Source organism: Dryobates pubescens, chromosome 15 (genome assembly GCF_014839835.1).
Source record: "Dryobates pubescens isolate bDryPub1 chromosome 15, bDryPub1.pri, whole genome shotgun sequence".
NCBI lineage: Eukaryota > Metazoa > Chordata > Aves > Piciformes > Picidae > Dryobates > Dryobates pubescens.
The window spans coordinates 25806562-25823550 of record NC_071626.1 but is presented as its reverse complement, the minus strand read 5'-3'; the positions used below and the strand labels follow the sequence as shown (position 1 = coordinate 25823550).

Genomic DNA, 16989 nt, shown 5'->3' with positions numbered 1-16989 from the left:
ACCCCTGGCATCCTGTGAGCCTGTGAGTGACTGCATTGATGTTTTGTGAGTCCTTGCTCACCTGAAAGGTGTGCCAGTGATGTCCGTGAAGAAGTAATCATTGGTGAGGAAGAGAACACGTTTCTGGAATGAGAACACAGAAGAAAGTGAGAGACCAGCCAACAGACTAAGAGCATAGTGATGATGGTACCTAGCATATATCTCCCCAAGGCTAAGCAAAAGCCATTGATCCTTACCAGCACTTCACACCTTGCTAGGGCTGGATGAAGCCAGAAATGAGTGTGCTGTACTCAGCAACTTGTGACTTTCAGCACCTAAGCAGCTACTTTGTCTTTCCAGCTGGGGCTTCAGTTCAACCTTTCTTTACTCTAGGCTCCTGCACAGGCTGACAGAAAGGGTAGGGAGAAGCTGCTGCCTGCCTTGCACCCTCTGAGCCAGCACACTGGGGCTCTGCTGCTCTTTTGCTGTACAGAGCAATGTGTTGGGCTTAGGCTGTGCCTTTACAATTCAGTTGCAGATTTTGAGCAGAATGGTAGAGAAATGTAAATAACTCACTCTTGGGTGTGAAAAGGAAAACTAAAGGTTATTCTAAACAAATTCATTGGGTAACTATCTGGAATCAGAGGATCTGTGCCATAACTATTCATCCTTTTTCTCTTCTTTTCTCTTCTCATCTCAGCTGTTTTGCTTCCCTCAGGAGAGACAACCTGCTTTTGGCTGGCCTTGGCAAAGTCTAACTTCTCTGCTCCTCTCTCTTGTCCCTTTAGTACAGGGGGATAAGGAGGTAAAGGGTAAGCTTCCCCTGGTCCTTGGCCAGGGGATCCTTGTGCTGTTTATTGATTGTAAACCCCTGTAACTATTGTAACTCCTGGATATTTGTCCACATTCCTTGCATCCCCTTGCAGAGTGCAGATCTTGCTTGCAAACACAGCTTCATTTGCTTCTGACTGAGCTGCTCTGGCAAAAGCTAATGCTGGGGGGAAACTTCAACCCACCACAAGCAAGCTCGATGGCTTTGCACTTCATCATCCCCAGCAGGAGGGGCAGAGCTCAGAGGGACAGGTAGGAAGGAGAGGAAGGATCAGAGAGGAGGCAGGATGGCAAACCTATCCACTTTGTGGGTGGGCAGCCAGGGCCAAGTCTTTCCACTCCTGTGGGAAATGCTGAGATTCCTGACATTTCCTTTCATTCCAAACTGGGAGAAAATGTTAACATAGTCCAATGTTGTCAAAAAACATCAGGAAAGAAAAAAAACAAAACCCAGACATTTTTAAATGGGTCTCAACATGGGGCCACAACAACACCAGGCAGTGCTGCAGGCTGGGGACAGAGGGGCTGGAGAGCAGCCAGGCAGAAAGGCACCTGGGGGTACTGGGTGATAGTAGGCTGAACATGAGCCTGCAGTGTGCCCAGGTGGCCAAGAAGGCCAACGGCATCTTGGCCTGCATCAGGAACAGTGTGGCCAGCAGGAGCAGGGAGGTCATTCTGCCCTGTGCTCAGCACTGGTTAGGCCACACCTTGAGTCCTGTGTCCAGTTCTGGGCCCCTCAGTTTAGGAAGGAGGTTGAGGTGCTAGAAGTGTCCAGAGAAGGGCAACAAAGCTGGGGAGGGGTCTGGAGCACAGCCCTGTGAGGAGAGGCTGAGGGAGCTGGGGTTGCTTAGCCTGGAGAAGAGGAGGCTCAGGGGAGACCTTCTTGCTCTCTACAACTCCCTGAAGGAGGTTGTAGCCAGCTGGGGGTTGGTCTCTTCCGCCAGGCAATGAGCACCAGAATAAGAGGACAAAGTCTCAAGCTGTGCCAGGGGAGGTTTAAGCTGGAGGTGAGGAGAAAGTTCTTCCCAGCAAGAGAGATTGACCATTGGAATGTGCTGCCCAGGGAGGTGGTGGAGTCACCATCACTGGAGGTGTTTAGGAAGAGCCTGGATGAGGCACTTGGTGCCATGGTTTAGTTGATTAGATGGTGTTGGGTGATAAGTTGGACTTGATATCTCGAAGATCTTTTCCAACCTGGTCTATTCTATTCTATTCTATTCTATTCTATTCTATTCTATTCTATTCTATTCTAAATTGGAGGGATAAAACCAAGAGAGCAGTGCTGCTCCAAGTCTAAGCCATTTTGATTCACATGAAGATATTTTTCCTTTCAGGCTGACATTTCACCTGAAGCCATTTCACATCCCTGAATGCTGCTTCAGAACTTCAGCTCTTTTCCAGACTGGCCTTTTCCTGTAGGAAAGTCTTGATTTCAGTGGAATTCTTTTCCACAGGAGAGAAGTTCTTGGAAAGTTTCTGTAGGACCCTTCTGCTGCTATACAAACCCTGACATGCTTTAAATCCTAGCCACAGTCTGACAAGGTGCTGTGTGGTGGGTTGAAGTTTCCCCCCAGCATTAGCTTTTGCCAGAGCAGCTCAGTCAGAAGCAAATGAAGCTGTGTTTGCAAGCAAGATCTGCACTCTGCAAGGGGATGCAAGGAATGTGGACAAATATCCAGGAGTCACAACAGTTACAGGTGTTTACAATCAATAAACAGCACAAGGACCCCCTGGCCAAGGACCAGGGGAAGCTACCAGCTTCTCCCTCCCTGCCTCCCTTACCCCCTGCACAAAAGGGCCAAGAGAAAGGAGCAGAGAAGTTACTTAGCCAAGGCCAGCCAAAAGCAGGTTCTCTCTCCTGAGGGAAGCAAAACAGCTGAGAAGAGAAGAGAGAAGGGAAGATTTGTTATGGTACAGCTCCTCTGATGTAGAGCTCCTCCTCTAGATATTTACCCAATGAATTTGTTTAGAATAACCTTTAGTTTTCCTTTTCACACCCAAGAGTGAGTTATTTACATTTCTCTACCATTCTGCTCAAAATCTGTGACTGAATGTTAAAGGCACAGCCTAAGCTCAGCACATGGTGAGAGAATGTGTGTGACAGACAGGGAGTGAAGAGACCAAACTCAAGGGCACCCCAGGGACAGCTGTGCCTGCTCTAACCTGCTCAAACCACACAACAGTGGAAGTGGAGCAAGCCATAAAGGGGGAGCCAGGACTAGCAAGGGAATTGTTCAGAAGGGGTAGATTCTGGCAGGTGTAGGCTATGCCTTTAAAATGTGTTCACAGAGCTTGAGCAGAAAAGTAGAAACATGTAAATAAATACAGAATCCAGAATCGACCACGTTGGAAAAGACCTTTGAGATCATCCAGTCCAACCTATCACCCAACACCATCTGTTCAACTAAACCATGGCACCAAGGGACTCATCCAGGCTCTTCCTAAACACCTCCAGGGATGGTGACTTCACCACCCCCCTGGGCAGAACATCCCAATGGCCAATCTCTCTTGCTGGGAAGAACTTCTTCCTAACATCCAGCCTGAACCTCCCCTGGCACAGCTTGAGACTGTGTCCTCTTGTTCTGGAGCTGGTAGCCTGGGAAAAGAGACCAACCCCCACCTGGCTACAACCTCCCTTTTAAACACCTCCAGGGATGGTGACTCCACCACTCCCTGGGCAGCACATTCCAGTGGCCAATCTCTCTTTCACTACTGGGTGTGAAAAGGAAACCCAAGATAACTCTAAACCACTCCAATGGAGAGATACCCATCTTAAGCCTGGTTGTACCAAAAGAATTCCTTCCTCTTGTCTCTTCTCTTCTTGCTTTGTTGCTCTGGAGAGATGCTAACTTGCCTCTGCTTGACCTTGGCTGCATTGTTTTGGTTAAGTCTAACAGCATCTTTCTCTGCTCTCTCTCTCTCCCTTCTTTGGCCAGGGGAGCCTGGGTGGGCAAGGAAGGGGAGGCTGGTAGCTTCTTCTGGTCTCTGACCAGAGTGGCTCTTGTGCTGTTTGTTAATTGTAAATCCCTGTGAATACTTTACCTCCTGGATGTTTTGTCCATGCTCATTGCATCCCCCTGTAGATTGGAGTCTTGCCTGTAAAATACAGCTTGCATCTGCTTCCAGCTCAGCTGGTCTGGCAAAGTTAATGTTGGGGGGGAGGAAATTTCACCCCACCACAGCTTCACAGTGAGTTTTTACACACAGAAGATGGGCTGGTGGGGATTTTTGTTTGGTGAGGAGGTGGCAGACAGCTCAGCCTTCCCTCCCTTCTCTCTCTCCAAGGGTGGTAATGCTGAGCAACTGGGTCCAAGTCTTTTACTGAGGCGAGGTGCCCCAAAAGTGCTGTGATACCCACAAAGAACATGGCATGAAGGTGTTTTGCTGGCCTCCCTTTCCTTGCCAGTCTGATCTGATGGTGGAGAGGGGCATGCATGGAAAAGGAGGAGACCTGTAGGTGTGGGCCTGCCCCTGGGGTAAAGGGTGCAGTAGAAAATGCCCCAGGACATCACTACTCTGAGAGCCTTTCCTTCAGCAGATCTTGTTCTGCTCGTTCTGATCTGCCTTCCTCTGCACAAGTAGCCACTCAGCACATGCACCTTGTAGAAGGGAGGGCAAACCACTCTTTGGGCAGAGAGAGAAGATTGCTGGCTAGCCCTCCCTGGGAGAGCTGGAGGTGTCACTGCTTATCCGTGGGAAGGAAGGCAGCAGAGGCACCCTTGAGCCAAGCAGGGCTAAGGAGGACGGGGCAGGGCTTTGCTGTGCTGTGCAGAGCAAGAGGGAACAGAAGGATGTGTTGGCACAGGGGTAGGGTGGCTGACCAGCAGCACCAGTGGGCTGGCAACAGGTGTGTTCCCAGGCTGGGTATTGTCACTGCAGCAGGCAGTGGCAGCCAGTCCTGGCTAATGCCCTTACCAGTGGTTTGCCACAGCTCTTACCCATGTCCTTGCTCCTTTGCTTTCATGACCACCACCACTCTGTACCCTACCTGCAAGCAATGCCCTCTCAGCCACCAGACCTCTGTAACAACCACCCCTTATTTTGCCCTCTCTCTCTCACTCCACTCTCAATCCCTTCCTTGGATCATCCTGGGCAGTCCTGTTTACGTGGCTGACAGAATCATTTCTATCCCCTTCACTCAGCTCCTTCTCCATCCTCTGGCTGCCACCTCCTCTTTGTTTGAAGGCTCTCTCAGCAGTTCCTTTGTTTAATCTGCTGCTCTGCTTCATCAGCTAGCAGGGTAGGGGACAAGTGAGAATTGCTAAGTTTCACTTCTGGTCCCCTCTTGGTGTGTATTCTGCTAATAGTAAAACTGTCACACACTCAGCTTCAGTCTCCCAGCCTCCTATTATCATAGAATCATAGAATCAATAAGGTTGGAAAAGACCTCAGAGCTCAGCAAGTCCAGCCTGTCACCCAACACCTCCTGACAACAAAACCATGGCTCCAAGTGCCACATCCAGTCCCCTCTTGAACACCTCCAGGGACGGTGACTCCACCACCTCCCTGGGCAGCACATTCCAATAGCTAACAACTCTCTCAGTGAAGAACTTTCTCCTCACCTCCAGCCTAAACTTCCCCTGGCACAGCTTGAGACTGTGTCCCCTTGTTCTGGTGCTGGTTGCCTGGGAGAAGAGCCCCCTCCTGGCTACAACCTCCCTTCAGGGAGTTGTAGAGAGCAAGAAGGTCTCCCCTGAGCCTCCTCTTCTCCAGGCTAAGCAACCCCAGCTCCCTCAGCCTCTCCTCACAGGGCTGTGCTCCAGACCCCTCCCCAGCTTTGTTGCCCTTCTCTGGACACCTTCAAGTGTCTAAATTGAGGAGCCCAGAACTGGACACAGGACTCAAGGTATGGCCTAACCAGTGCTGAGCACAGGGCAGAATGACCTCCCTGCTCCTGCTGGCCACACTGTTCCTAATGCAGGCCAGGATGCCATTGTCCTTCTTGTCCACCTGGGCACACTGCTGGCTCATGTTTAGGCAGCAGTCAATCAGCACCCCCAGGTCCCTCTCTGTTTAGCTGCTCCCCAGCCACTCTGACCCCAGCCTGTAGCTCTGCATGGGGTTGCTGTAGCCAAAGTGCAGCCCCTGGCACTTGGACTTGTTGAATGCCATTCTGTTGGTCTCTACCCATCTGTGCAGCCTGTCAAGGTCCCTCTGCAGAGCCCTTCAGCCCTCTAACTGACCAACATCTGCTCCCAGCTTGGTGTCATCTGCAAATTTACTGCTGATGGACTCAATCCCCTCATCCAGATCATCAATAAAGATATTGAACAGGATGGGGCTCAGCACTGATCCCTGGGGGATGCCACTGGTGCCTGGCTGCCAGCTGGCTGTGGCACCATTCACCACCACTCTCTGGGCTCAGCCTCCAGCCAGTTCCTAACCCAGCTCAGAGAGCTGCTCTCCAAGCCAGAGGCTGACAGCTTGGCCAGGAGTTTGCTGTGGGGGATGGTGTCAAAGGCCTTGCTGAGGTCCAGGTAGACCACATCCACAGCCTGCCCCACATCCACCAGGCAGTCACCTGATCTTACTTACACTTCCTAAGGCTTGCAGAGCTGCAGAATGAAGCAGATAATAGCTCCTACAAAGACACTTTTTGGTATCTTTTTCTTTTTTTTTACCCTGGGTAGGAGAGCAGAAAGATTCCCCATCTCTGGATGACTCAGAGCAAATGGTATTGAGGTGCACAGAGATAGAGAAAGAGGTTAGCACAGAGAAATAAGCAGTCAAGACTTACACAGAATAGACCTTGCTGGAAAACTCTAATTGCCTTTCTGACAGAGTAACAAAGAGAATGGATGAAGGAAATAAAGGACATGCAATGGATCTGGGTTTATAGAAAGCACTTGAGACAGCTCCTCATGGAATTTTATTCTTAATAATGAGTTGAACTGGGCTTAAATCAGATGTGGAATGAGAAGCAGCTGCAGTGCTGTAAACAAAAAGAAAATGGTAAACAAGAGGGCACCAGGTGGTGAATGGTGCCACAGCCAGCTGGCAGCCAGGCACTAGTGGTGTGCCCCAGGGATCAGTACTGGGCCCCATGCTCTTTAACATCTTTATTGATGATCTGGATGAGGGCATTGAGTCCATCAGCAGTAAATTTGCTGACGACACCAAGCTGGGGGCAGGAGTTGATCTGCTGGAGGGTAGAGAGGCTCTGCAGAGGGACCTGGACAGGCTGGGCAGATGGGCAGAGTCCAAGGGCAGGAGACTGAACACATCCAAGTGCCAGGTTCTGCACATTGGCCACAACAACCCCAGGCAGTGCTACAGGCTGGGGTCAGAGTGGCTGAGAGCAGCCAGGCAGAGAGGGACCTGGGGGTGCTGGTTGATGGTAGGCTGAACATGAGCCTGCAGTGTGCCCAGGCAGCTAAGAGGGCCAATGGCATCCTGGCCTGCATCAGGAACAGTGTGGCCAGCAGGAACAGGGAGGTCATTCTGCCCCTGTACTCTGCTCTGGTTAGGCCACACCTGGAGTCCTGTGTCCAGTTCTGGGCCCCTCAGTTTAGGAAAGATGTTGAGATGCTGGAAGGTGTCCAGAGAAGGGCAGCAAAGCTGGGGAGGGGTCTGGAGCACAGCCCTGTGAGGAGAGGCTGAGGGAGCTGGGGTTGCTTAGCCTGGAGAGGAGGAGGCTCAGGGGAGACCTTCTTGCTCTCTCCAACTCCCTGAAGGGAGGTTGTAGCCAGGTGGGGGTTGGTCTCTTCTCCCAGGCACCCAGCACCAGAGCAAGAGGACACAGTCTCAAGCTGTGCCAGGGGAGGTTTAGGCTGGATGTTAGGAAGAAGTTCTTCCCAGCAAGAGAGATTGGCCATTGGGATGTGCTGCCCAGGGAGGTGGTGAAGTCACCATCCCTGGGGGTGTTTAGGAAGAGCCTGGCTGAGGCACTTGGTGCCATGGTTTAGTTGATTAGATGGTGTTGGATGACAGGTTGGACTTGATCTCTTGAGGGTCTTTTCCAACTTGGTTAATTCTATCCTATTCCATTCCATTCTATTCTATTCTACTCTATTCTATTCCAGCAGTGGCTGGTAGCAGTGGGTTTGTTGGAAGTGCTGCTGACTGTGGCTTGGCATGGGGAGCAGGTCAGCCAGCTTCATCACTGAAGGAAAAACATGCTCCCTTATAAAAGATGGAAACTTTTCCTGAAATATGGAAGACTTCCAGCCAGTATAACTTGCAGGACTCTGGAATACTTCCAAACAGCAACTGATGGAAGCCAAAACCTTTAGGAGAGTTAAGTTAAATAAACTCCAATGATAAAGTAGCAGCGAACATAAATGGAGAAGGCAGTTTGGCACTGACTCCAAAGGGAAATGGATAGCCCCCAGTTTGAGCTGCTAGGGAACCTTCAAGGGTCTCCATTTCACCAGGACTTTCCAGAAAATGTCTGAAACTGTTTGCACAGAAACTTAATCCTGGTCCTAGATGAAGGGAGTCTCATTCTGACAAGGTTTTCCTGAGTGTTTCTGAGTAGGAAACTGCAGTTCAGGAAGTCTCCAAGCCTCTTTTTGTCTAGGTCAGCTCAGTATAGTCTTCCCCATTCTAAATTCTTGAAGACCTCTGATTCATTTCACAGCCCTATAAGCAGTGAGCAACATGGCTTTGGGGGTTTCCTGGACAAAGCAGAGAGCTATGAGGCATTTTCAACCCCTCTTAGAGCAGGGTGTCACTAGGTGTGCAGAGCGCCTCTGACGCTGCTCTGGTTTGTGTCTCTAGCACGGGTGTTGTGTGTGTAGTGAAACAACAGAAATGCTGAGCTTGTTAAAGCCACAGCCTTTGTGGTTCTTCAGCACCCATTTCCCATCCCCTCTCTTGTGGGACCTGAAGAGAAGGATCATTTCTTACCCCTTTATCCACAGGGACCTTCACATCCATAGAGAGGTAGCCTGTTTCCCCATTGATCATGGCAGTTCTCAGCTGCAGAGGGGAACAAGGTCAGTGTTAGTGTCTCCAGGCAGGGAGTTAACAGAGCCACTTGTCATAACAATGCAGGGACTGACAGAAGGGTGTCCCCGTCCCCCCTCCCCCAAGCAACCTCCTCCCCTCAACAACGCCCTCCCCCCTCCCCTACAGCTCTTTATTGCTTCTTTTAAACCGAGGCAGCTATTCTCCGTGGCCAGGATCCTTGTTCAGTCAAGATGATACGCGACACATGCAATAATGGCTTGTGTTGAAAGCTTGTTGATGTGTCTTTAGCAAAAGGGAAGGATCTGCAGGCTCTGAAGCTGCCAGCCCAAGCTTCAGACTTCACTGTTTGGCAGCTCGGAAGTCGTTAGCAAGGTGCTGTGGGAGCCTGGAAGAGGAGACACCTGAGAAACTCAGTACCTGCTCCAGACTGGTCCCAAAGCTCTTGGGCATTTTCTAAACTGATGTATGAGTTACAGGCACCACTTCTGAGCTGCATCAAAGCAGCTGCTTAGCACAGCAAAGCAAGACTGTATGATAGCAGAGCAGGCAGCAGAGAAGACCCTTCTTATTCAGTCCAGGTTCCAAAGGCAGGATGTAATTGGCACAGTGAATCCCAGCCTCTGGCAAGGCAGAGCCAAGGAATTGTTCCACAAGTGCAGAAACTTTAACTTAACATCCAGCCTGCCAGAGCATATCAGCCTATTGCTTCAGCCTGGATAGGAAAACCAGCTGGAAAGTCACTTCTTCATTCACACAAATTGCTTCCAGAGCAGGCCTCCATTCCAGCTACTGGCCAGGCTCACAGCTTTTACTGTACAGGGCCACAGTTCTGTTGATGGTGGCTGTTTGATGTGGGTTATTTACAGACCTAGAATACAAAGCTTGTGTTTCCCAAGGCCCACATCTTGGAAAGCAAAACACTGCCTGGGACTGTTACTCCTTTTTGGCTAAGAGTGTTTGACCTCCTGCCAGAGACACAGCAAGGACCCCTTGAACTGAGAGCTCCTGTTCTGGGCCCCTTGGTTCAAGAAGGACCTCAAGGAATTGCTTGAAAGAGTCCAGCACAGAGCCACAAAGATGATGAAGGCAGTGGAACATCTTTCTCACAAGGAGAGCCTGAGGGAGCTGAGGGCTCTGTAGCTTGGAGAGGAGGAGCCTGAGGGTGACCTCATTCCTGTTGATAAAGCTGTGCAGGGTGAGTGCCCAGAGGCTGGAGCCAGGCTCTGCTGGGGGATGCCCAAGGACAGCACAAGAGGCAGTGGTGGAAGCTGAGGCAGAGGAAGTTCCATGGAAATATGAGGAAGAATTTTCTCCCTGTGAGGATGGCAGAGCCCTGGCACAGGCTGCCCATGGGGGTTGTGGAGTCTCCCTCTCTGGAGATATTTAAAGCCTGCCTGGCTGTGTTCCTGTGTGATCTGCTCTAGGTGCTCCTGCTCTGGCAGGGGGGTTGGACTGGATGAGCTTTCCAGGTCCCTTCCAACCCCTAACATTCTGTGACTCTGTGATACTATTCATCTATTCTGGTCTGAGAGCCTGCAGCATTTTCAATGGGGTCTGGATTTAGTTCAGTTGTTGTTGCTTCATCTATATCTCCTTTTATATTAGGCAGTGCAGAAGCAGATCAGTGGCTATCTGAAATCTCCTTTGATCTCCTTAGCTCCAGATAGTCTGCAGGCTGCCTACTTTTCCTGTGTCCAGCCCCCAGGTGACAGTAGCTGTAGAATGATGCCACAGTCCTGGCTTGCTGCTTCTTCCTCAGTAGCTTTTACAACATGGAGAAATCAGCTGTTGTGCTGGTGCCTAGGAGCCTACATCATGCTGATTGCTTTTTAGGCAGGACAGTTCTGACAACACTTTGTAAAATGTGTATCAGAGTGTGGACAAATGGTCTGGTGAATGCTGAAGTGCTCCTTTCTGTTCTAGGATAAGGGAAATTAAGAGTTAATTGCAGCCTCTGTCACAAGAAGGATCTGGAGGTGCTGGAAAGTGTCCAGAGAAGGGCCACGAGGATGAGCAGAGGGCTGGAGCTGCTCTGCTCTGAGGACAGACTGAGGGAGTTGGGGTTGTTCAGTCTGGAGAAGAGAAGGCTCTGAGGAGACCTTCTTGTGGCCTTCCAGGATCTGAAGGGGGCTACAAGAAAGCTGGGGAGGGACTTTTGAGGGTGTCAGGGAGTGATAGGACTGGGGGGAGATGAAGCAAAACTAGAAATTGGTAGATTCAGATTGGATGTTAGGAAGAAGTTGTTCCCCATGAGGGTGGTGAGAGACTGACAGAGGTTGCCCAGGGAGGTGGTGGAAGCCTCATCCCTGGAGGTGTTTGCAGCCAGGCTGGAGGTGGCTGTGAGCAACCTGCTGTAGTGTGAGGTGTCCCTGCCCATGGCAGGGGGGGTGGAACTGGCTGATCCTTGAGGTCCCTTCTAACCCTGACAATTCTGTAATTCTATGATTCTATATTGATAAAGAAAAGTCTTCTAGAGGCTAGGGAGTCCCAGGGGTCAGGCAGTTCATCCCAGGGTATTGTAATCTGTTATTCTTTTTTGTTCTCCTGTATTCCTCTCCTTAGGGGCTGTACAGCCAATCTCTCTCCCTGCTCTCCATCTCAGGACATGTGTGTGGTTATCTTTATGGCTTGTGGGGGAGAGGTTTTCTCCTGGCCATGGCTGGCAGTGAGTTTCCAGCTACCCCACAGGGCCTGGGGAAGCCTGCAGCAGGCCTGGGTCTAGTGTGTGTGTGTGGCAGCTTGGCTGCTCTTGGGCTGCTGAGGCTGAGGGGGGTGGAGGTTTCTGGGAGGCTCTGGAAGGTTCTGGCCTGGTAGGTCCAGGTGAAGGACTGAGCCTAGTTTGTGAGTGCAAACCTTCTACCTGAATACCTTTTGTGTAGATTTGTAAATGGAATTTCCATTTAAACTTCCAACCCAGTGTGGAGCATTTGTATCTCACCCCTTGGGAAGGGGTAAAATATCTTCTCTGTCCTTCTGCCCTGGGCAGCTCGTGCCTCAGAGCTAGGACACAACCCAAACAGCAAACTCTCCTGCTCCAGCATGTGTTGTCCCCACAACTGCTAACAAGTGCTGCTGACTCCTTTCCCCTGCCTGCTTGTGTGCTTCAAACCTACACTGACGTGCAGTGTGCCTGAGGGATCTCACAGCACCCAGGTGCTTTGCCACTCCAACATCTTGGCAGACCAATTTCTTCTTGGGTGGTTCTGTCAAGGCTGAGGAAAACCTGTTTGGCTGATAGCTCCTAGGCTGCTGGGGAGGATCTCTCAACCCTTCTTTTTTTCTTTCTTTTCCTCTCCTCACACTGAGAATAATCCTGTGCTGCTTCACAAGCTGAAACTGCCTTGCTGCCAGGCTGCTGCTAGTGCTAGTGTGCATCAGTTGGTATTCTCCAGACATTGCCATCTTCCTCCCCTGGATTTCTTTATAGCATTACACATCATTAGCACTTGGGCATATTTTTCCAGTCAAGATTTGCTGCTTATCAGCGTTGCTGAGCCTCTGCTGCAACTGCTGTTGAGTCTGTCGTTGGTCTAATACCAGAGCTGCTGAAATGTTGGCAGCTCTCTGCTGCAGTGGGTGTATCTCCAGAGCCTCTAGACTTGCTGAAGTCACACTGCAGATATCATCCACGTCACTGAATGTCTCTGTACCCTCAGTGACTGCAACTTTTCTTTCTTCTGGAAGATGCAGTAGAGGAACACAAATTTGCTTTGGTTTTCATGCCTCTTTTGCCTTTCCCCCCCCCACCACTAGACAGTCATACTCTGAGTGTGTAGGGACAGAACCCTTGCACTTTGCATCATATTTGCCTTGAGGTATTGATGCTATTTGATCTGATAGAAACATGCTAGCCATGTAAATGTAACAGCAAAGCAAAATCCTCTCATTTTCTGGATTTTCTCTCTTTTTGGGGGGTAAAAAACTGAACTGGGTAAACAGGAGCAGCTCTAGAAGTGGCTCCAGAAAGAGAGAGAACTGCAATGGGAGAACAGCTTCAGCAAATCCACACAAAGCCATTGGTAACCTTCATTTGCTTCCACTGCATGTAGAGCCTGATATTTTTGTCTTGCTTTCCATGTTTCACAGCCAGTTCCACTGTGCTCGCTGCCTCAATTTGCCACTCTTCCAGTTCCCAAGTTCCTTTGGGGTGGCCCTTTGTACTTGGCCTGCACTAGCAGCAGTACCTACTTTGGTCCTCTTGCTGGGCAGATCATTTCTCCTACCTGTTTAAGTGGATATCTATAGCATCAGATCCTTTTATCTTGGCAGTAATCCAGTAGCAGGTGCCCTACGCCTCATTTTATCTCACTCCAAATTCAGTTCTTATCTTAGTAACTTCAGTGTCCCCTGTAATCCAGTAGCAGGTGTCCTGCACCTCATTTGATCTTACTCCAAATTCAGTTCTTATCTTAGTAACTTAAGAATCTATTGTCTTCTAATTCTTCTGAGTAAGAGAAAACCAGCCCCAGAGGAACCTCTCCACCGTCCTGTTGTATCTGGGTTCCTAGCTGTGCATCATGGCAATATGCAGCTGTTAAGGTGCAAGCTGTTTCTTGTCACTTGTGAATAATTTGGCTCAAGTGGAGAAGGTTGTTTTCTAATCATTTCCTCTGGCCAGCTGTTGTTTTCAGTGCCTCCACACCTGTGCAATAAGGTGGCTGCTGGAAATCCCTTTATTCTCAAGTGACAAAGTCCCTCTATGCTCTTTGTCATTAGCTGCAGGGTTTAGTCTCTTTTTGAACGTACTTTGTTCCTTCTTGCAGATCTCATTAGTTGAGTGGCTTCAGCTATATCTCACATACTTCATGTTTGGGTAACATCATGAGACACTTCCATACTCCTAACCTATCCTGGTTTTGTATCAAGGCAGCATTTGGGCCAGGTACCTGCAGACTGACTCCCTGGAGCACTCTCCAAGGCAATCCTGCCAATGCTTTCCCACCCTGTTCTATGAGAAGGAAAACTCATACTGAAAAGCCAGACGACCTCTTTAGGGATGAGCATCATCCTCATCCTCTTGTAGACTGCTAAACTCTCTTAGGACCAGTCAGGCACAGGAAAAAGCCAGGAGTACCTGCTGCCTGCTGGTCCCCTTCTGTACAGGCACACTAGGTCATAGAAAAAAGGAGGTAAAAGAAAAAAGAAAAGGGCTAATTTCACTTTCTGATACTTACTACTTCATCCTGGTCTTCCCATTCCACTTCTGAGAGATCTACACTGTTGTAGTTTGGCTTAGGCTTTAGTTTCTTCCCTTCTTTATACTGGTCATTGGTTAAAAACAAAACAAAAAGAGTAAAGGAAGGAAGGAAGGAAGACAAAAGAAAGAAACATAAATAAAGAAAGGAATGCAAAAGAGAGAAAGGGGAAGGGGAAGGGGAAGGGGAAGGGGAAGGGGGGAAGGGGAAGGGGGGAAGGGGAAGGGGGGAAGGGGAAGGGGAAGGGGAAGGGGAAGGGGGGAAGGGGAAGGGGAAGGGGAAGGGGAAGGGGAAGGGGAAGGGGAAGGGGAAGGGGAAGGGGAAGGGGAAGGGGAAGGGGGGAAGGGAAGGGAAGGGAAGGGAAGGGAAGGGAAGGGAAGGGAAGGGAAGGGAAGGAAAGGAAAGGAAAGGAAAGGAAAGGAAAGGAAAGGAAAGGAAAGGAAAGGAAAGGAAAGGAAAGGAAAGGAAAGGAAAGGAAAGGAAAGGAAAGGAAAGGAAAGGAAAGGAAAGGAAAGGAAAGGAAAGGAAAGGAAAGGAAAGGAAAGGAAAGGAAAGGAAAGGAAAGGAAAGGAAAGGGTGAAAGAAAGAAAAAGACAAGTGAAACAGAGAAAGAAGGAAGGAAGGAAGGAAGGGAGGGAGGAAGGGAGGAAGGAAGGGAGGAAGGAAGGATGGAAGGGAGGAAGGACACAAGTAAGTAAGTGGTTAGGTAACTCCCTCAAATGAAGCCTGTCAGAGTTGCTATGCAGTTGAAAAGCAGAGGGGTCTTATTTATTCTCTGAGCAGGAAGGCAGTATTTGGGTGTAAGAACTTTCTTGGTCCCATGCATTTCTTTCTGTGGACAGTGCAGGGCTAGGAGAGTAGTAGGAGAGGCTGATCCAGGAGCAAGGGCCAGGTAAGAACATAGGGAAATTTCCAGGTAAAGACTACAACCTCTTTGTGAGAGCATTTTTCTAAACAGCAGCATACTTGCTTCCAAGCAACCAGGTTCTCCCCCACACTTAAGAGTGTAAACCATTAACACTATGACACCAGTTCTAATGGGAAGGAGGCTTTGCCTCCACTGACAGAAAGGTAGGCTTCCCACCTTGGGCTCACTGACTCATGCAGGCCATTTCCCTGTAGTCTTAGGCCAATTTCATCAGTGCCCTTGGCTGCTTTACCTTGCTCCCATCCGGGAAAGATCACAGAATCACTGAAGACACACAGTTGGCAGAGACCTCCAATCTCATCTTGTCCAACCTTCCACCCAGCACTGCAGGGTCAGCACTAAACCATGTCCCTAAGCACCAGCTCCACACACTGCTTAAACACCTCCAGGGATGGTGGCTCCAGCACTGCCCTGGGCAGACCATTCCAGTGTCTAAGAACCCTCTCTGGGAAGAAATATTTCCTAGCATCCACACTGCACCTCCCCTGAAGCAGCTATGAAACCATTTCCTCTACAAGATGATGGTCCCCTGCTCTTCACACACTGAAGCAGCTACCTGTGCCTGTGGTGCCTCTGTGCAAAGCTGCCTTTTTCAGACAGCTGCTGTGAAGCCCTGTGGTGGCAATTTCTCTTGCCAGTAACCACACTGACACTTGTAGCATGGACTTGTGCCTGCAGGCATGTGTATGAAATGTGAAATCATTGCATGCTGTGTTTGCAGACAGATGTGAGGTCTGGAGCCACATGGTGGTACCGTGAGGGAGAAACATCCTTGCAGCCACTCCCTTAGACCTCCAAAGGCCTTTTCAGACTGCTAGTAGAATGGAATGGAATGGAATGGAATGGAATGGAATGGAATGGAATGGAATGGAATGGAATGGTATGGAATGGAATGGAATGGAATGGAATGGAATGGAATGGAATGGAATGGAATAGAATAGAATAGAATAGAATAGAATAGAATGGAATAGAATGGAATGGAATAGAATGGAATGGAATGGAATGGAATGGAATGGAATGGAATGGAATGGAATAGAAGTCTCTAAACTGCTCCTGAATTAGCATGTGGCATTGTGCCCTGCTACTCTCAGATCCTCAGAATGCCCAACACTCCAGCTGCTGGGATGCTACTCATGTGCAATGTTCTCTACAGCTACCTGAAAGGAGGTTGTGGAGAGCTTGGTGCTGATCTCTTCTCCCAGGTAATTAGTGATAGAACAAGAGGGAACAGCCTCAAGCTGCAGCAGGGCAGGGTTAGACTGGGCAGTAGGAAGAATTTGTTCCCAGCAAGAGTGGTCAGGCCTTGGAATGTGCTGCCCAGGGAGGTGGTGGAGTGCCCAAGCCTGGCTGTGTTTCAAGGTGGTTTGGCTGTGGTGCTTGGGGCTATGGTTTAGGGGTGACCCTTGCAGAGTAGGGTTCTGGGCTGGACTTGGTTGATCCTGAGGCTCTTTTCCAACCTGAATGTTTGTGTGATTCTGTGATTCTGAGAGATATGCCTGAGCAAAAGGAATTGTTTCTTCAGCCTGGCAGTGACCCCTTGCATGGATAGAGCTACTCCTGCACCCACAGCACAGCAGGCACTCACAAACAGCCCTCACACGTGCTCTTGTGGAGAGCAGACAGGCAGAGAGCCTTACACATCGTGCACAGCTGTGTGCATCTGTACATCTGGGTATGTAGAACAGAGCTCTCTGGCCCTCATGCCCCTGAGGGAGCCCTAGAGGGCCTTCTAATCAAAGCTATACGTACCAAAGGACGGAGGTCTGGGTGTGAAAGGATGTAGCCGTTGTTGGTGTTCAGAAAGGCGTATCCATGGACACCCAGCTGGAGAGAGAGGCAGGGGAATAATTAGTGCTTTAAGTAGAAACTGCTGTGTAATGGGTGCCACTGATCCCCTAGCACCAGCACCCTTCAGCACTGTTTTCCTTCTGAAGTTATTGACCAATGGAAACCCCCAGTTGTTTATCTCTGGCAAGCAGGCTGACTGTGCATGGATGCAGGAAAGGATCTGTGTACACACTCAGAAAAGGGTGCCCCCCAACTAAAGTCTGAGTGTCCTGGGGAGCAGTTGCCACCCAGAGACACAATAAGTTGTCCACAGCAGGCTCAGCAGTGGTGCACAGAAAATGGGCAGCGATGAGGAAT

General features: G+C 49.8%; 1 protein-coding gene across 1 annotated transcript in view; it reads right to left on the bottom strand.

The window, feature by feature from the left end:
- Window positions 1–16989, bottom strand: part of CACNA2D4 (calcium voltage-gated channel auxiliary subunit alpha2delta 4) — a 199736-nt gene that overhangs the window by 108484 nt on the left and 74263 nt on the right. The window contains exons 16-19 of the mRNA XM_054168159.1: window positions 16594–16668; window positions 13896–13982; window positions 8659–8730; window positions 62–123 (exon numbers count right to left, since the gene is read on the bottom strand). Of these exons, the coding sequence (XP_054024134.1) occupies window positions 62–123; window positions 8659–8730; window positions 13896–13982; window positions 16594–16668 (296 nt within the window). The remainder of the gene's footprint in view (window positions 1–61; window positions 124–8658; window positions 8731–13895; window positions 13983–16593; window positions 16669–16989) is intronic.